We start from the raw sequence: 17,388 nt of genomic DNA, 5'->3' as shown, positions 1-17,388 counted from the left end.
AGAGCAAAAGGTATCAGTAATATTGAGAGAGAGAGCAATGAGAATATTGCACGTATGGTGGAAGACACTCAGATCCCAGGTTTTGCTCTGATGTGTTGCTTTTGATGCATTACTCATTCATCATCAAGAAACATGAACTGCAGCCTGCTCCTGTGACCTGTTCTTTCACCAAAGACAGTGTTGTCCTCCTTCACCTCTTCTAAAGGATTCCTGCATTTTTGTTGTCAATATACAGAAAGCACCTGGACATCTTTGCCTGGAAAGGACAATATAAGAGGTGCCTGGTTTTGAGAACTCACCTGCACTGGCCTACAAAACAAGATGACAGAAGCCATAAAGAAAAAGACTTTCGATTTTCAAACCTGTATAAGGAAATGCTTCCTTTTTCCTCAGTACAAGGCTTACTACAGCAATACCTGCCTTTGTTCACCTGAGATTTCAATTCTCGTTCTCTGTTGTTTCTAGGTTTATGTTTCAAAGAGATTTAAAAAGGCAGTGCTGATGGCAAACTCACTCTGACCAAACCAGAGTGCCCAAATTGCATTATCTTTGGACACCAGCAACATAGCAATGATGGAGTGTGCCAGGGTCAGCTATTCTACAAACACTAGGCCAGCACTGATCTTGAGAAAGGTAAACCTCCTTCACTTGAGCTGCTCCAAGCATCTGGGAACAGGGCAGGGGCCTTGATGGGACTTGTCTGGTGTCCTGCATGGCATGGAGGACAGATCTGCTGCTTACAGGAGCAGTGTCGTCTTACAGCAGCTGAGGTCTCCAATGCTGCACTTCAGCAGCTTAGCCCACCTTGTGTGCTGAGGGCTGTTCTATTGTTTAAGCTCCCAGAGACTGACTGCTCTGATATCGAACACACACAAGGTACCTTTAGGTATCTGGGAAAAGACACACTGTAGGTGTGAAGTAACGTGTAACCTCTAATATGTGCTACCACCTTTAAGAATAGAGTAGCTACAACATCTCAGAGGGAAGAAGTGGTCACGGTGTGCCCAAGCCCAGGAGGTGGGCTCAGTCCTACAGGGAATGCCACACAGCTGCTCCAAAATCATTGCTGAAAAGGAACTCGGGGTACCTGCCAAGCCCGGCCTCTCTGCACAGGTATAACACTGCCATGACAGGGTTGCAGTATTTCCAGTGCCAGAGCTAGAGGGTCTCCATCAACTTCTTTATCTGCACCCCACACACAACACAGCTCTGAGAAGCCCAAGGCAAAGGAAGCCAAAAGAGCCAGATATGCGTAAGGGAGAGACATGGGACTTTTCCAAATTATCAGTATCTTATAAAACCATACTGACAATGTGGCAGTGCCTGGAATAAGCCAGAACTTTCCAAGAAGCTAGACACAAGCAAAAATTTCAAACAGAAACAACCCCAGCTGCTAATATAGACAAATTTCCCATCATTTTGATGATGAGCAATTCATCAATTTATCCCCTCAGCATGTGATTAAAGGAAGGAGCACAAAGCACCAGACACACTTAAGGCTCAGGCTTTTTGTTGCTGACGTAAGTGTCTAGTAAACACTTGTGAATTAAACCTGACAGTGAGTGTTTTGCTTCACCAAGATTTTTGTTTGTTTTCCATCAAGTTACTGCTAGTCTTGCTAGGGAATTAAAGAACCTTTTAAAGAGCAAATATTTATCAGAAAACAGAGATGCAGAAAAGTTCAGGAGATGAATTTAACATAGAACTTCTTCGGTATTCAAAAGTTCATCTTCTTGCAGGGTGACCCACTCAACAACCATTTCAAATAGCATTACAGTTATTTAGTACTGCTCCAAACAGATCTCACATTTTCCCTCATCAGTCTCTACAACAGGGCAAAATATTACCAGAAAAAAGGCAAGGAGGCAAGCAAGCAAGGAGACAAAGTCTATTTTTCCCTCCTCTGCTTCTAGGAGACACAGATGCTCACTGCATTGCTGCCAGAGCGTACCAGATAAATGAATACATTGCAATTGACCCAGCTATAGAGGGCTGCTCACACAAAGCTTCCTTACTTTAAACTCAGGACTAGTGTTCAACAAACCCTTCCCTGGTACAAAACACAATTCTTAGTTGGCATCAAGAGATGGTTTTCCTAAGCCAATAACTACTGTAGGAGCTATTACCTTTCCGGAGAACATTTGTTTGATCAGAATATTCCACAAGGGTTGGGATCTGCTCAACAATGTACAGTGCACCATCATCAAGGCTCCTCTGCAGCTTGACCTTCTTCAGGTCTAGAACCATGTACTGATTGTTGTAGGTTCCTAGGTATGAGAGCAGAGAGAGTTACATGTCCTGCCAAGGGAAGGAAACGAGTACAAGAGGTAGAGGGAACACATCTCTTTTCCTAAGATGCATATGAAGGCGTACTTACCAGAGTTGCACTTTGAGAAGGTCTCTGCCCAAGTTTTGCCATCCTTTGCCATCATGTTGGCAATGCGGACCCTCTGCCAAGCTAACAAGGATTCAGGCACCACTTGCTTAATGAGGGTTTGGTTGAAAACACTGTTGGTAGTCTGCAACATTACCAAGCCGCTGCCTAGTATGTAAAAGTCATCCAGGGACACCAAAAAGCCTTAAACAGGAATAACACAAAACTTGTTATCTTTGTGAAGCTTTGATATACTCATAGAACAAAACAGAGAGACAAGCCATGAGGATATGGATGAGTCAATGCATGTGTGTGTGAAATCAAACTGTACAAAGATTAAAGATGAGGTGGTAACTTCTGCAAGGGCTTTAGTCCCACCTGTCAACAGAGTTTGAAACCAGAAACTGTCACACTTTCAAGACACCTAATTCTTTGTCTAAAGCATTTGCTTTGTATTTGTATGCCAAGCTTGGAAGCTGCTCCATAAGTCAACCTATGTCTTATTCTTATGCTGAGGATTACAGACACTAAATGCCTATCGAGTGTTTCTAACAAAGAAATGAACTAAAAAAACCATAAAAATTCAACAATGAAAACCAAAGCAAAGTACAAACTCCACAAAGACATTTTCATTAACCGGTTTCAGTTTTAGATTTTTACTCTGTAAAGACAACAGAAATTAATTTAATTAATTTGAATTAATCCCCTTAATTAACCTCTTCTGTATTAAATCAAGCCGAAAAACCTTTCTTCTAGTTTAATCTTTTCCCATCTAAGTATTCTTAAAAGCATCTCCAACAAATGGGTCTCTCTTAAATCATAAACCACATCCTGTATATGAGGAGAAGCTCTACCTATTCCTCCTTCTGACATATTGTCACTGGGTTTTTTTATGCCTGCCAGCTCTGCAAAGTGAATACAGCGATGGATCTGTGGGCAGTATTCCCTTCCAGGTTACATGCCAACAGAAGTACTAAGTCCAGTTGCAAATCCTTCGCCAGGAGGTGGCATACAGAGCTGCAAAGGTCAGCTGTGCCTTGGATAGTGTGGGGACTACTTGTACAGCAGAAATAACCTGGCTTTTAGATTACTCAGCAGACACGTGGCTGCCAGGTTAGGGAAGAACAGTTGTTAACGGAGCTCCTGGTGGGGAAGTCATACAGAACCTAAACTCTTGTTAGGAAGTTTTTAATCGTATCAGTCTTCAAAGAGTACAAAATGCTAAAATGCTGTGCAACACCATAATAGCCAAGTTCCTCTATGAAATCTCCCACAGCAAGCTTTATTAATGCAATCTGCAAACAAAGGTCACCAACCTATGAAAGCAAGAAAGACAACCCAGCTCTGCCTCCTATTCCTGTGCTTTTATCAAAAGGCAGACCACCTTCAAGCAAAAGTAATGTTTAAGGGCTCTATTTCAGCAAAATTTCTTTCAAGTAGCAAGTTCTCAAATTAGAACAGATCCAGGAAAATACACTGTGTGGTCACCTGTTCTCTAAAAAAATATCAGTATAGAATAGACTGAGCACCCTGGCAGCTGGTATTTTACTCATTGGAAGAGAGTCAATACATTATGTACATTATCAGCAGAGATCTCTCTCAAGTAAGTAAATACAAGAGAAACATCCTAAACTTGGCTCTGACAGTCTATTTTATACAAAGACATGGGATACTCTAGCAATAATCTGCTGCATAACAAGTCAAGTGGTGCTTGCCCAAACAGAGACAATAATTGAAATTGTTAAAACAACTGTGATATGAATTGAGCATCAATTCCTGTGGGTGACGATGCCAAGTGCCCCACTTCAAAACAAAGTAGTTTCTTTCTTCGATTTCAATTAATAGCTGACATAGAACAGAAAAACTTGACTCAAAGCAAGTGCTAACACAAGGAATGATGCTGAATTAACTGAAGGCTGAACTCCACAATTCAAATAAACAGCAAAGCTCAGCTAAGCTGAAAAGAAGGGGATTTCCTTCTGGGCCTTAGTATTTACCAAGTTTTATTCTGCAATGTTTTATAACACAACATGCCCTCCATGATACACCATTACTAGCCCAATTATTCCAAGATGGCATTTACCATTTTGATTTAAGGCACAGGCAACCCTGAAACAAAGGGAAGCTAAAACACAAGCAACAGGTTACCCACAGTAAAGACATCCACAAAAATAAAACCTGGGAAGAGAAGTCTAGAGATATCAGCAGACCTTTGATGTCCTCTTTTGCCATTCTTCTAAGTGCATATGAGAATCTGTTGTACTTGAAGGTATTATCTCACTGTACATTTCTTCTTTTTTTTTTTCCCTGTAAAACCATCTCTGTAAACCCACACTCTGTTTTTGTCAGAACACTCAGTTAATTTTTTTTTTTAACCCCTTCCTCCAATGAACCTGACAACTCCTACATAGAAACAAGCAAAAGTACTTCTGATAGCATCTTCTGGATCTGAGCCATTTAGATTCAGTTTCCAAATGCCACTGGAAAACTGAAGTTTCCAAAGTCTGGAGTTTCACTCATCATGACATTAATCAGCCAAGCAAAGCAAAGCATTTTTGCAATCTGAGCCACAGTGTTCTCCAGAAAGCACATCAAAGAACATGTGGGTGGCAGCACGTTCCCTGCTGCTATTGTTCCAAAAGAGGTAGACTGCTGCTTTCTGAACCAGACGGCATCAGCTTTTTTGGTGCTTTAAAAGGTCATTGTGCTCATTCAAGTGCAGAAAGGGTCAGCTTTACAGGCTGAAGTCAAAGCTATGAGGTCTAGCACACCGCTCAGGGATGGGAGTAGCTCCTGGCTGAGATGCCCAATGCTCTGGTGTATAAACACACTTGAACACGGGAAAGTAGAGGTATTCTCTGGATTAGTGGAGAACCAGTAGCTGCTTCTCATGTCAAGACCCATCAGCTGCCTTCCTTCCACTTGCACACCTCTCCTAGGCACTAAGAAATAGCACATCCCACACTACAGTTCTGATCTCATGTCCAAAGTTCACCAGACACTTTCCTTTGCTTCCTCCAGGTTTTAAACAGATGTTGGAGGAAGCAGGGAAGCAGGAAATGGTCTGGCAATACCTCATGAGCAAGATGGATCCCTGAGAACAAGGGCTACCATCCCTTCCATGGTTTGCTCCTCCCAGCTCTTCCTCAAGCTGTGGGGAAGGAGAACGCTGCACTAACACCAGATTATTTCAAAGCAAGGGACACAAACTACCTCCCTCTCCTGCCTTAGCAGCACATGTATAGTCATCCATCAAGACAACCTGTGCCACCTCACTCCCATATCACAGCCTAGCTCAACCAAGAAAGATCCCAATAGCAGACCAGAGGAGGAAAGGTAGAAGTAAAATTCTTCAACTCGTCTTCTTCAGCTATTTTGTTTAAACTGCTAAAATCAAATTAACATACTTTAAAACACCGTGGGTCAGCACAGAGAAGATAGTGCAGTATCCAAACCAGAGTGCTTGGTCACAATGGCACATTCCCGTTCTTAAATGGAGTTCAAAAGAGCTCCATCCAAATAGATGGACATCCTGGAAGCTGCAACCTCCCTGCTATCCAAAGAAAATGGCAGATTTTACCCGTTAGTTTGGCTCATTTCTTTGAATGCCTCAATGGGCAGTGTAAAGAAGTGACTGGAGGCAGGGGGAAAAGGGACACAGAGGGAGGAGAGGTGCAGGTTTCTGTCTGATCCATCACTAGATACGTGGTATAAAACATAGCACCTACCTTGTCTCTATCATCACTTTCTTACTCCCCCAAATGAGCACATCTTCACTCAACATTTGTGAGGAACAGTAACATTCTCTGTACAATTTCTCTCTGCTGTGCATTGACTCACCAGCCACAGGAAGTACTTATGTCCAGAGCTTGAAAAAGACAATGAAACTCAAGCTTTCAGTTCAGAGACATTCCTCCTTTCCAAAGTTCACAGAACTGTCCTACGTGCAGCTCTGCAGACAAAGACTATGAGCAGAGGTCAAGTGAGGATTAAGGTGATTTAGTGCAGAAATGAGCAGCAAGTGAAGAAATGCTGCAAAAACAGAGATTACAACTCCAGTTAATTCCCATTTGACTGTGCCTCTGCAGAACTACTGCTACTCCAAAGGAGAGAAAGCAGCAAAGAGAAGATATGCTCTTAACAATGGACATTTGAACATGGTGGCAGAACAGATAACTGCTGGGGAAGCTGGGATGGACTCTGTAATTCCTGCCTGTCCTCCTACCTGCTCAGTCGCAACACGAGCAAGGAAGTACAAGGCCCTCCAGCTGTACCACAATGCACACCCCAACACAAATCATGGTTAATCAATAGCCTCAGAACCTCTAAACTGAGTCAATACTAATTTTTGCAGTCTAGTTTTACTGAAATTCAATAAATAAATAAATAATATGGATAATTTTACTCTTTGACCCCAGGAGAAATCATGGATTTGGCACATTCCTTCTCAGAAGACAAAGGACTCCTTAACGTTTTCTGACACAGCTTTTGGACAGCAGCATAGTTTTACTTTATATCCAATCTTGTTGGATGACAAGAATCTTTGAATAACTCAGTTAAGTGCCACTGAAGGCCTGGAAGGGCACCTATCTTTTAATGCGCTCTGTTTCCTCCAGAAGTTAATACTTCTATGTTCATAGGATCATGTTACTATTCAGGAGAGATTACTAGGTTGCCCTTTCTTACTGGTTCTTAGTGTCCATCAGGACAGAGAATAAGAGCGGGAATATTTATGCAGGGAGACATTAAAATTGTCAAGTTGAACCATGGCCAGGACCTGCAGATTCCAGAGTCAGATGCTCTGAAAATATCCTCTCTCATCATAACATGGAGCAGAGGAATTTGGCAGTTGCCGCCTTCCTACGTGATGTCCCTAGCGCATTACTAAGCCAGTGCTTACTCATCCCATGGAAAATTGCAAGTCTGTGAACTACACTCACAGCTAATGCAATTTGCTGCAGTCAATGGACTATGCTTGTCTAGTGCTTGTGATAGCACCCTGTAATCAGGCAGCCAAGTGAGCACACTTTGCATACCACAAGCCTCTCAAACTTCACTGTAGCCACGGGAACTATGCTTTGCAACAGTTCTCACTCAGTTTTGTTGGTACACCTTCCCACATCACCATGTCAGAGTCCACATGGCAATAGGAGGCTTTAAAAAATAAGCCATCTCTGCAGACCTCAACACTCTCAGGAAAGCACACTGGGATCTTGTTCACTAATGAACAGACCATAACCATTTCAGCAAAGCAGTAGCTGATTTTCAGGTATCCTGCCACACAGTATGCTTTATCAGTCTGAATATTTGTATTTCCTTATACAAAGAATCCACAAAAGGAACAACCGGAAGACATCACCACAGACACCCACTAAAAATAAAATAATAAATACTCTGTGTGGTTGATCTTGATCCCCAGTTTTGAATCTGCAGCACAATGCAGCACACAACAGTTGCTAAACAGAGCCACACTCTTGTGAAGGGTAGTGCCATCATCAGTATTTCAGCTGAGAGACATGAGAGCCAGAATAACCTTGTGAACATTCACGTGATGAACAGAGATCAGAAACCCTTGCTTTCTTACCAAATTACAGAGGCTTGCAAGATTTCTTGCAACAAGTGAGTGAAATTCCTCCAAGGCAATCACAGATAACCCAAGCTCTTGAAAGACTGTACACCTAACAAACATTCAGACTACCTCTACCCCTCCCTCAAATTAAAAATCTCAGTTGTCAGAAAATGTTGCATTCCTGAGGAGGATCACTGAGGAGGATCAGAACCCCAAAGAAAAAGGCTTGTTTTCAATGTGAAATGAATGCAACTGCTTTTCAAAACATTTTCCCAGTCACAGTCTCAGGAGTCCCTGCCATGAAAGACCCCTGCAGTAAGGCACCGTAACTCAATAAAGCATGTTTTGAAATCATCAACCAACAAAACTTCATGAGAATGAGATAGTCTCCTACAGTACTTACTTCACTTAAAATGTTTTATGGAGATTCTTGCGTGTTTAGGTATTTTTGAACTTGAAATTTCACCTCTAAAATTTATGCCATGTCAACTCTAAGAGGGAGTCATAGATTTGGTTTTTCACATTCCTATTTCTTGGTGCTCTTCTGTAGCAATAGTACATATTTTGCCACCGAAACATTACTTTCTGGCAGTTTCTAACATTTGGCCTAATGTTCCCAAAAGAGACTCTAAATATTTTGGCTGGCTATATTACTGACACACCAAATAAGCATTAAAAAATATTTTTACAACAGCTTATAGAGAAGCTGGAAGAGGAAGATGGAACAACAAAACAACTAAAGGCTTCTGAACCCAACATCAAAGAAGCCAATAGACTTTTGAACAGCAAGTGTTTGATACTCAGTAATAATCCCATTACACCACGAGTCATGTCACATTGGTGAACAGAAGTGCTCAAAATTGTTATTACCAAACATGCAAATGCTACAGGCAAGGTGAGGAGTTCAACACTTGAGATGACTGCAGACTACACAAGCAGAATTCCAAGCAGCATGTTTGTGCCAGAGGTAAAATATTTAACCAGTGCTATTCAGAGCACTGAAGGTGATTAATCAACAACAAAAGACAACAACAACAATATCATGTTCAAGACAGAAAATTCAAGGTGGCATTTTGTCCTCTTGGTGGCTGAAAGTTTCAAGGTATATTGAAGCCAGTGCTTGTTGAGTTACCATCCTTTTCACAGCCAAGACAGCCACAAGACAGTAAGGTGGTCCATTCCAAATTGAATATCTACATTGTTTTGGTTTTTTTGACTTTACCTGGATAACTACTGAATGAGACACGGCTGGTGCTGGTGTATGGATCAACTATATTGAAGTTCCAATGCTTATATATTCTCAGTGTGGCTGCATAAGTAAACCAGCTGGAATGGGCAAAATATATATTCTCATATCCAGGCAGAACCTGGAAAACAGAAGCAGAAAGATGAATAATTTCAGACCCCACAGTATTCTGCATTTTTTCTACTTGATAGAAACTAGGAGAACTACTTGATTTAAGTAGTTTGATTAATTGCATTGTTGAAGAAAGAGCAGATTCTTTTGTTTTTAACTGTGTACTATATGAATTTCCGAAACCTCTGGAAACAATTCTTGCCGACGCGTTATGTTCAAAATAAAACACCTTGGGGTTATTTGGGATACCTGCATCACATGGTATGTTTTTTCTCCCCAGTTTCATTTTGAATATTTGTATTCACACATTCAGATCAGATCTTTGCAAGCATATCCAACATTAATTTAAAACATGCTGTTTCTGTGATAATTCCCCTAGTTCACTTTGAGCTGAAGTACAGAAGCACTTAAAAATGCAAGTAAATTCAGTTTGAAAAGGTAAATATATATATTGATAGTACATCTCTTCAAAATATTTCCCTGGTTCTATGATCTGTTGTTAGCTCAGAAACCTCTTGCTGTAGGCAAATGCTTCAATTAATGTTTCTCAATTTAAGATGAATATTGTTGCTCTGCAATACATGGAGCCTCCAGATGCTGCTTAAATCCTTAATAATTTTAACTGAAAAATGTAATTGCCACCATGATGCATCAGTCACTTATCTTAAAAATGTGGGAGATTTTTCTGTCATCATCCCATTGGAAAGACATTCAAGGGCATCACTGACTATTAACAGAAAACATTACCCACTTGCACCCATTTGTTTTTATGTTAGCACCGTCCTTTAGTTTAAGTAATCTTTTTCCTTTTCTCCCTGTTTGCCCAACGTATTTGTATTCACTCATAATACCCCTTTTCAGACTTCACTTCTCTAGGTGAAATGAGTTACTCTCTTCCAGTCTCCTCTCCATGGTAGTACCTCATTCCCTAGTAATTCTAGCAGCTTTTCACCATCCATCTCTGTGGTTTTGGTTTGGTCTTTTCCCTCCCCTTGAACACAAGTGAGAAAAACTGGATTCAAAATCCTACGGAGGCACAAATGTCAACTGCATAAATGCAACTTGATCATTGACAGAAGTCTCTTCATGCATATGCAACACGAACAGGGAAGACTCCAGAAATGTACACTCATGGCACTGCAAATCAACAGAGTCACTGGAGATTAAGTTCTGGTGCTCACCTTGATCAGTGCAGAGCAGTGTCCCATGTCCCACTGGTATCTCCCATGGCCTCCTGGCTCCACATCGCATTGTCCACCCCGTGCAGAATAATCAAATAATGCAGGAATAAGGTCCAACAGGTCTCCAACTGCATTCAGAAACTGGACATCAAAGTTGCTCAGTGGCTGAGGAAAGAAGAAGAAGAGAAAAAATGCTTTGAGACAGAAAAGCATCAAGACAACTTCAGTGGTTAGAATTTTTCTTTTGCTCCCAAAGGAAGCTCTTGTATGGTCTATGAAATGCCTACCGACAAGGCCCAGATGCTCACACTCAGTATGGCCCCAGGCACTGAGGAAACTTTCAGGGTCTGGTCCTTGTGGTGGCATTACCAATGCTATGATTTCCGAGGCAAAAAGGAAGACATAACTGTAGCTTATGAAACCTTAGTGTGTGTTTGCAAGCAGCATACCCATCAGTCTGCTGTTACTGGTACACTGAGCTAAGATTTAATTTTTTTTGTTTATCTAGATGTCTTTGAAGAGTCTTCCACTAATGCTCTTGGGAGCTCTCAGATTTTTATAAACACTGCAATTTAAGACATCCTCAGGACTGAGGAGGAAGAAACGAATGAGGGAAACAATGTTAACAATACCAGTCAAACTAGCTGAAAAAGGTAAGTCAGTCAAAAGGCACTCTGCTATGTGCTTTTGAAAACTCCACATGGTTGGAGCTATCCAGGGTTAACAGGGTTAACTACACTCAGCTGGTTCTGCAACACACTCTTTAGAACCTCCTCTTACTTTGCCTCATCAAAATAAGAGCTTAATAGTGGTTTAACCTCAACCTTCAAATACCGTTTTCTAAATCTTTCCTGTTCTTGATTTCACCATGCCTTTACTTAAGGCAAGGCTTAAGAAAAAGGAGTCAGAACACACATCACTTTAGGGCTGTGAATAGTAATTTTATAATGCCACAGAACCATATGGCAAAGAAACACATTGCTTGCAATATAAATCACTGTTACTAAACCATATAGCTGACCTCTCTACAACCCCAATGAAGGGGGACAAGGAAAAATTAAACAGCATCAAATCCATTTACTTTTTGTTCAGAAGGCTGAATTCTGTGTTATCCATCTGCTGTTTTGGCAGAGAGAATAACCAACAGGAAAACCAGAAATAATGTAAACACCAGTCCATGTATCCCATGGGAAGGAATTAAACCTTCCCACAATGCTTACAAAGACAAGCAAGAGAAATAAGCCATTCTGACAACTAAACCCATTTGTGGCAGAAGGCCCCAACAGGGGCTATAGTCTGAGGAAGAAATCCAAAACAAACTTTCATGTATGTCACATTGCTTTAGTTCACCATGTTTTTGCTGTAGGATCCAAACAGGAAGCAACACCAAGAGACATGTCTTCGGATACTTTTAAGCAACTTAGAGGTACGAATCAGTTACAAACCAGTCACAACTTCTATTTCATTGGAAACCATATAGAGAGACTTGGCACTGTTTAAGCACCATTTTTCCCCATCCAGCTGCACTGAAAACCCACCACAAAATAAGAAAAAGCCATTTTCCAATGTCTGATTCACATGGGCATCCCTGTACAGTACCACCAGGAAGGGAGCAAACTGGCTTGCATATCAGATTGCTAAGCTAGCCCCAAGACATTTTAATTGTACTTAACATCCATTTGCTACCACTCCATATTCTCCTTTGTAAAATCTGCCTTCACTGTAGGATCTTCAGGCAGCTACACTGATACTGCTACAGCATCAGTCAGAATTGCCTGTGTATTTTTTAAGTTTCACACTTCTATGCTTTCTTACTTTCTTAACTTCTGTAACTATTAGGAAGTCCATTCAAATTAGAACAAAAGTGCCAAGCAATGAAGCTTTCATTGGGCACGGAAAGGTGCTCAGTGAGCAGGAGGAAAGACCCACTCAAACAAAGCACAGGTTATGCAAATTCCTAAGGCACTGGGTGAGATTAGGCTGCCAGCTGCCAAAGCCAGCCAAAGTATCAGAGATGAAAAAGACAGACTAGGTTGTTAAGCACCCCCTAGGCTTCTGTTTTCATTCCCTTTTTGAGGGTCAAGCCAATTTCACTTCAGTTTACTTCCAAAAATTCATTATTCTCTTTTAATAAACCTGGTTTTGTGTTTAAAACTGTCTGATGTGACATCACATAAGTACAGTGCTTCTCTGGAGCCTCAATAAAACAATGTATTCAAACAGAAGACACAGGAATCTGCACTGCAAGACAAATCTGGTAATTTCAGGAGTGGTCTGAGGCATCTGCCACAACAAGGCTGAGAACCCTATTTTTGGAAAAACTACAGCTGATGTCCAGGATACATAGAGAAATCTTCTCTGTGAGGAGTAAATCAGTGTCCACTAGCAAGAATTAGACCCAAAAAACTGCATCATAACAAGTGCATGATATAGGGTATATTACAGTTTTTTGTAATCACCTTCTCTCATCTCACACAGCAATGCCAGGAAAACTCCTTATATACATGGTTTACATCCTGAAGAAGAATGAATAAACTAAACTGACAAGCAGAGAGGTGGTAAAGCCACAGCAAAAGTCCTTTTGCTAGAATGTGTGGCTCCTCTAGGTACTGTCCTGAACAGCAAAACAAAAAATCAATTTGAGTTTGAGTTACATCACAAGTAGGGAGAAATAAACTTACAAAGGGCAGCAGAAAGGACAGAACCAGCCTTAAAGCCTTCTTTACACGGGACATTAAAATAGGCAAGTTATTCTGTAACAATTGTTTTCCAGTAACTTTTCCAAGCCTGAGCACTCTCAGTACAAAATAAGGAAGTACAAATAGGGAGTTATCCTGGAGTCATTCTAGTATTTAAAACCCTGACACCTCCTTATTCAAGAGTAATATCCCTGCATAGACAAGCCCAAGATTAATCACAGCGTTGGTAGAGCATTAGGCAAATGAAAAGGCTTTATGTTCTCTGAGTGCCCCTCCCTCAGAAATTGTCTTGACAAAAGGGTTGGGTTTGTTTACTGGACATAAAATGTTGCTAAACCAGATGGAACAATGTTACACTTTAAGATGAAGATGTATTCAAATTTTGACATCACTCTTAATGATACCTGTAAATATCAAATTCAAAATACAGAAGTTTACAATGTACATTGCCTTCATGCAGGTCTTAATGGAAGCACCTACCCAAAATAGTCCTCAGGAGGACAGACTCCATGCAATAAAAACACCAAAGTTTAGAACAAGATGCTACAAAGCATTTGCTTCATAAAGAATAAAAAAAAAATACTAGTACTGATATCAAACCATTCAAAGTCCAAATTTTCTTTCTGCAACAAGGCTCAGTTACTTGTGGCAGACACAACGGTTCTACAATATTCAAGTGAAGCAGATCTGAAGTTTAGGGGAGAGCAGAAAACCAGAACACTTCAGAGTGACTTGTGTGCACATAATCCAACTCTCACTTAAGACGTATCTGGATCTGGTTTCAAACTACCATCCATAGCAGCAGACAACAGAAAGACCTGTCACGTGGCTTCCTCAAAGTGCACATCAACTAATCCACCAACGTAAAACTCCAACCACTTGCAAGTTTGAAAAGGTTATGTGTAGTGCTGATGAGTAAACTTGAAACATGAAATGTGTAAAATTAAAAGCAGATTAGCCATGAAACAGCTTGTTTCCATTCTCCTGAAAAGGAAACAGTTCTATACAACTTTGCCCAGTGCTCAGTGTTACAATCCACAGACTCTGCAAACATAGCTCCTTTTCTTCATCCCCTTTATCTCTTTTAGCCTTTTCTTGCCAACCAAACAACTTCTCAGTGTTCAGGAGAGCATTTTGTCCATGTATGATTATTCATGCTGCAGGGGAACATAAGAACTTCAAAACCCATCTCCTCCTCCCCTTCTCTTTCTCACGTCTCTGGTATTTTGGAAGGGGAAAAGCTTCCCAGCCTTTCTTCTACAGCATTTATTCTTATTTTAAGCTTAAGACAGTGGGAACAATTGCCCTCTACATATAGAGAATAATCAGTTGAATTCAGAAGTCACACAGCTTTCCCAACAGCAAGTAGAACATCAGAACATCACGCAACAAAACAAAGACTGTCACATGTTGGGTCTTGGCTTGATTTTGTTTGGGTTTTGGGGGGTTTCTTTTGTTTTGTTTGGGTGTGGGTAAAAAAAGGAAAAGAAAAACAGCAAATTCACACAGCAGGTATTTTTAGTATTTCTGATGTTCATTACCATCATGAATTCAAACTACTGAACTAGTAGAGATCAAAAGATCAACTTGCTCCCGATGATGATAATCCAAAGACAATAAACACATGGAAAGGATTTTTTTTTCAATTAAACAAAACAGTATCTACCAAAGGAAAGAGGTAAGAAGAGACTTTCAAAGCACTAAGGAAAACGTGCAATAGGAATGAGATTTGTTTTTAAAAACATGCAGAATTTGTTACAGAGACTTTCAGTAAGAAATGTCTTTGATTGTTTTATTTTAAGGTGAGAACTGAGTAACAGAAAAGTAAATACTTGTTGCTGGAGTTGTTGTCCAAAAAAACATCAAAACAATTGGGTTAATTGAACCAAAGTACAATACTTAAAAATAAGAAAAAAATCAATTAGGTAGATTTATTTACCTATCTTTGGATGGTGGATTTCTCTAATCCCAAGGAATAAGGAAGATACTGGTGGTGGTTTTGCTTGTTTGTTTGGTTTGTGAGTTTAGTTCGGGCTTTTAAGTGCTAATAGTTTACAGAAGCTGGGCTGATTCTCAGATAAATGCATGCGTCAAAGCCTGGAACTTTGCATCTGCACCTGTTTTTATTACCCATGTAAGCTCAGAGCGATAGTCTTCCAGCTCTGCTTCCTGAAGGAGATCCTAACAGCAGTTAAGTATGTGTACACAGTTGTAGCCTAATCTCCCAAAAGTACTTAAGAAGTATCATGGTATCCAACAAAATGAACTTCCTGTACTTTTACAGAACTGTCAGGTATCATTTTGATGCCAAGGAAAACCAAGGACCTAGCTGCAAGAGCAGCTGTCCAAAACGTACTCAAAGGTAAGGACTGATGCTAACTTACTGGCTGTGGCAAAGAGAGGAAACAGCAGCACCACTGCAAGTAAGAAATACACACAAGGTGAACATTTCTGCTTTGAATAAAAGTATATGCATCTCAACATCGGTAATAATGTCCAAAGCTAAAATTGTGACTGGCATGGAAAACAGCCAAAATTAATCCCACCAATTGCTGCAAGCACATTTGAGAAAAGGAAAAAAAAAAAAAAATTTCCTGCATATAATTCAAGAATGGAGGACACAAATATTTCTGCCTGAACCACATATCTAAACTCTCACTAAATGCACCATTTTTTTACAGACATGCCAGGGAGATCTCTAAAAACAGGATAAAAATTATTCAGACACTTCAGAGGTCAGTGCTTCTTAGTATCAAATGCACAGTTAAATAAGCAAGCATCAGGGAACATACCGCGCAGGCAGGACATGCCTATTACAAAGAAATAACTCCGACACAAACCAGCACTTTTCCCTTCCCCCCACATGAATCTAAAAGATTCTGAAGCAGCAAAAAAAACCAACAACCTGGTGAGCTTGACAGGGCTCTTCAGATACAGGAGTTATGAAAGGCAATTAGTGTGCTCTTTTCCTAGAAAGTCAAGGTTTCTAGTGTTTTCCCCTACAAACTCAAGTCCCTCAAGATGGATTACTATTATGAACACATTTCTTTTTTTCCAGTTTGAGCTGGCTCCCCATTCATGAAAGCCCCAAAGTGACTTCTATACAAGAAAGATGTACACTTTACTAAAATGCAATTGTTTATAATTCAGGACTTCCAACTTCTCAAAATTCTTGGTATGGTTAACCCAGGTAAAACAGTCAACTACAATTATTCAAGTCCTTCCTCTCACACTGAAAAGCCTATTAGGTATTAGACCTTTGGACAGCATTATAATTGCCATACCTCTACTGGAGTTAAAGGAGTTCTGCTATTATACAAGCTGACGATCTGGAATACAATTCTAATTGCAATTGAAGAAAAATTAGAAAAACAAACAAACAAAAAAAAAAGGCAACGAAACCACCACCAAACAAAACCCCCAAACCTGTTCCATCTGACCTGCCACAGACCATATCTTTTGTAACCATAAATTTTTGAGACTTAAAGACAGAAAAGGAGAAGTCATTTAGTAAAGTAAAACATACACTAAAACAGAAAGGCTTTTAAGATTTGAAATCTAATGCTTGGAAATAAGAATGAAAGCTTTAATGCATTCCCTACATGCTGATTCATGCTGTTACAGGCACTCTTTATACCTAAAGGGTCATTTGCTTAATAACAATTGTAAAGTGACACCAACGAGCACTTTAGAAGTGTCTGTCCTTCCAACATTCACAGGGATGCAAAAGCCACCCCCAACATAATCAGCACACGAATGTCCAGGGTTCCAAGTCCCTTATGAAGAATCTGTGGTTACATGACCTGAGTGCTCAGTCACAGTATCTACACTGAAGAGTCACTAAAGATTTTGCAGAATGGCATGCAGAATGAGTACTTGCTACTAAGTATCCTACTTTTGTTTTTTATTTTTAGAAAGCAGATCCCCTTCTCTCATGTTTGTCCACTGACATCCCAGCCCCAGCTACTGAAAAAGAGGTGCAGTAGTCTTACTGTTCGCTTATGAAGTTTAGCCCACTCGAGGGCTCCCATGTACAGACCATCCAACTGTGCAATAATATAGCCAGCATGTCTCCAAAATGGGTCATCCTTATTATTTCTGATTTGTTGTCTTGTCCATTGATCTTGCTTCCTGCAGAGGAACAAACAGGTTGGGGTTTTCTTGGGTTTTTTTGAGTATAATTGATAATGCAGGGAAGGGACAAATAC

At 40.3% G+C, this 17,388-nt stretch overlaps 1 protein-coding gene across 1 annotated transcript in view; it reads right to left on the bottom strand.

Moving 5' to 3' along the window:
- PLBD1 (phospholipase B domain containing 1) overlaps window positions 1-17,388 on the bottom strand; it is a 38,791-nt gene that overhangs the window by 5,526 nt on the left and 15,877 nt on the right. The window contains exons 4-8 of the mRNA XM_042050885.1: window positions 17,173-17,311; window positions 10,482-10,646; window positions 9,166-9,310; window positions 2,378-2,578; window positions 2,127-2,267 (exon numbers count right to left, since the gene is read on the bottom strand). Coding sequence (XP_041906819.1) covers window positions 2,127-2,267; window positions 2,378-2,578; window positions 9,166-9,310; window positions 10,482-10,646; window positions 17,173-17,311 — 791 coding nt within the window. The remainder of the gene's footprint in view (window positions 1-2,126; window positions 2,268-2,377; window positions 2,579-9,165; window positions 9,311-10,481; window positions 10,647-17,172; window positions 17,312-17,388) is intronic.

The sequence above is a fragment of the Corvus kubaryi genome, unplaced genomic scaffold (assembly GCF_017639235.1).
Source record: "Corvus kubaryi isolate FWS band 111438036 unplaced genomic scaffold, C.kubaryi_AGA036_p1.0 74, whole genome shotgun sequence".
Lineage (NCBI taxonomy): Eukaryota > Metazoa > Chordata > Aves > Passeriformes > Corvidae > Corvus > Corvus kubaryi.
The sequence above is the reverse complement of the archived record's forward strand: the minus strand, read 5'-3'. Positions and strand labels throughout refer to the sequence as shown.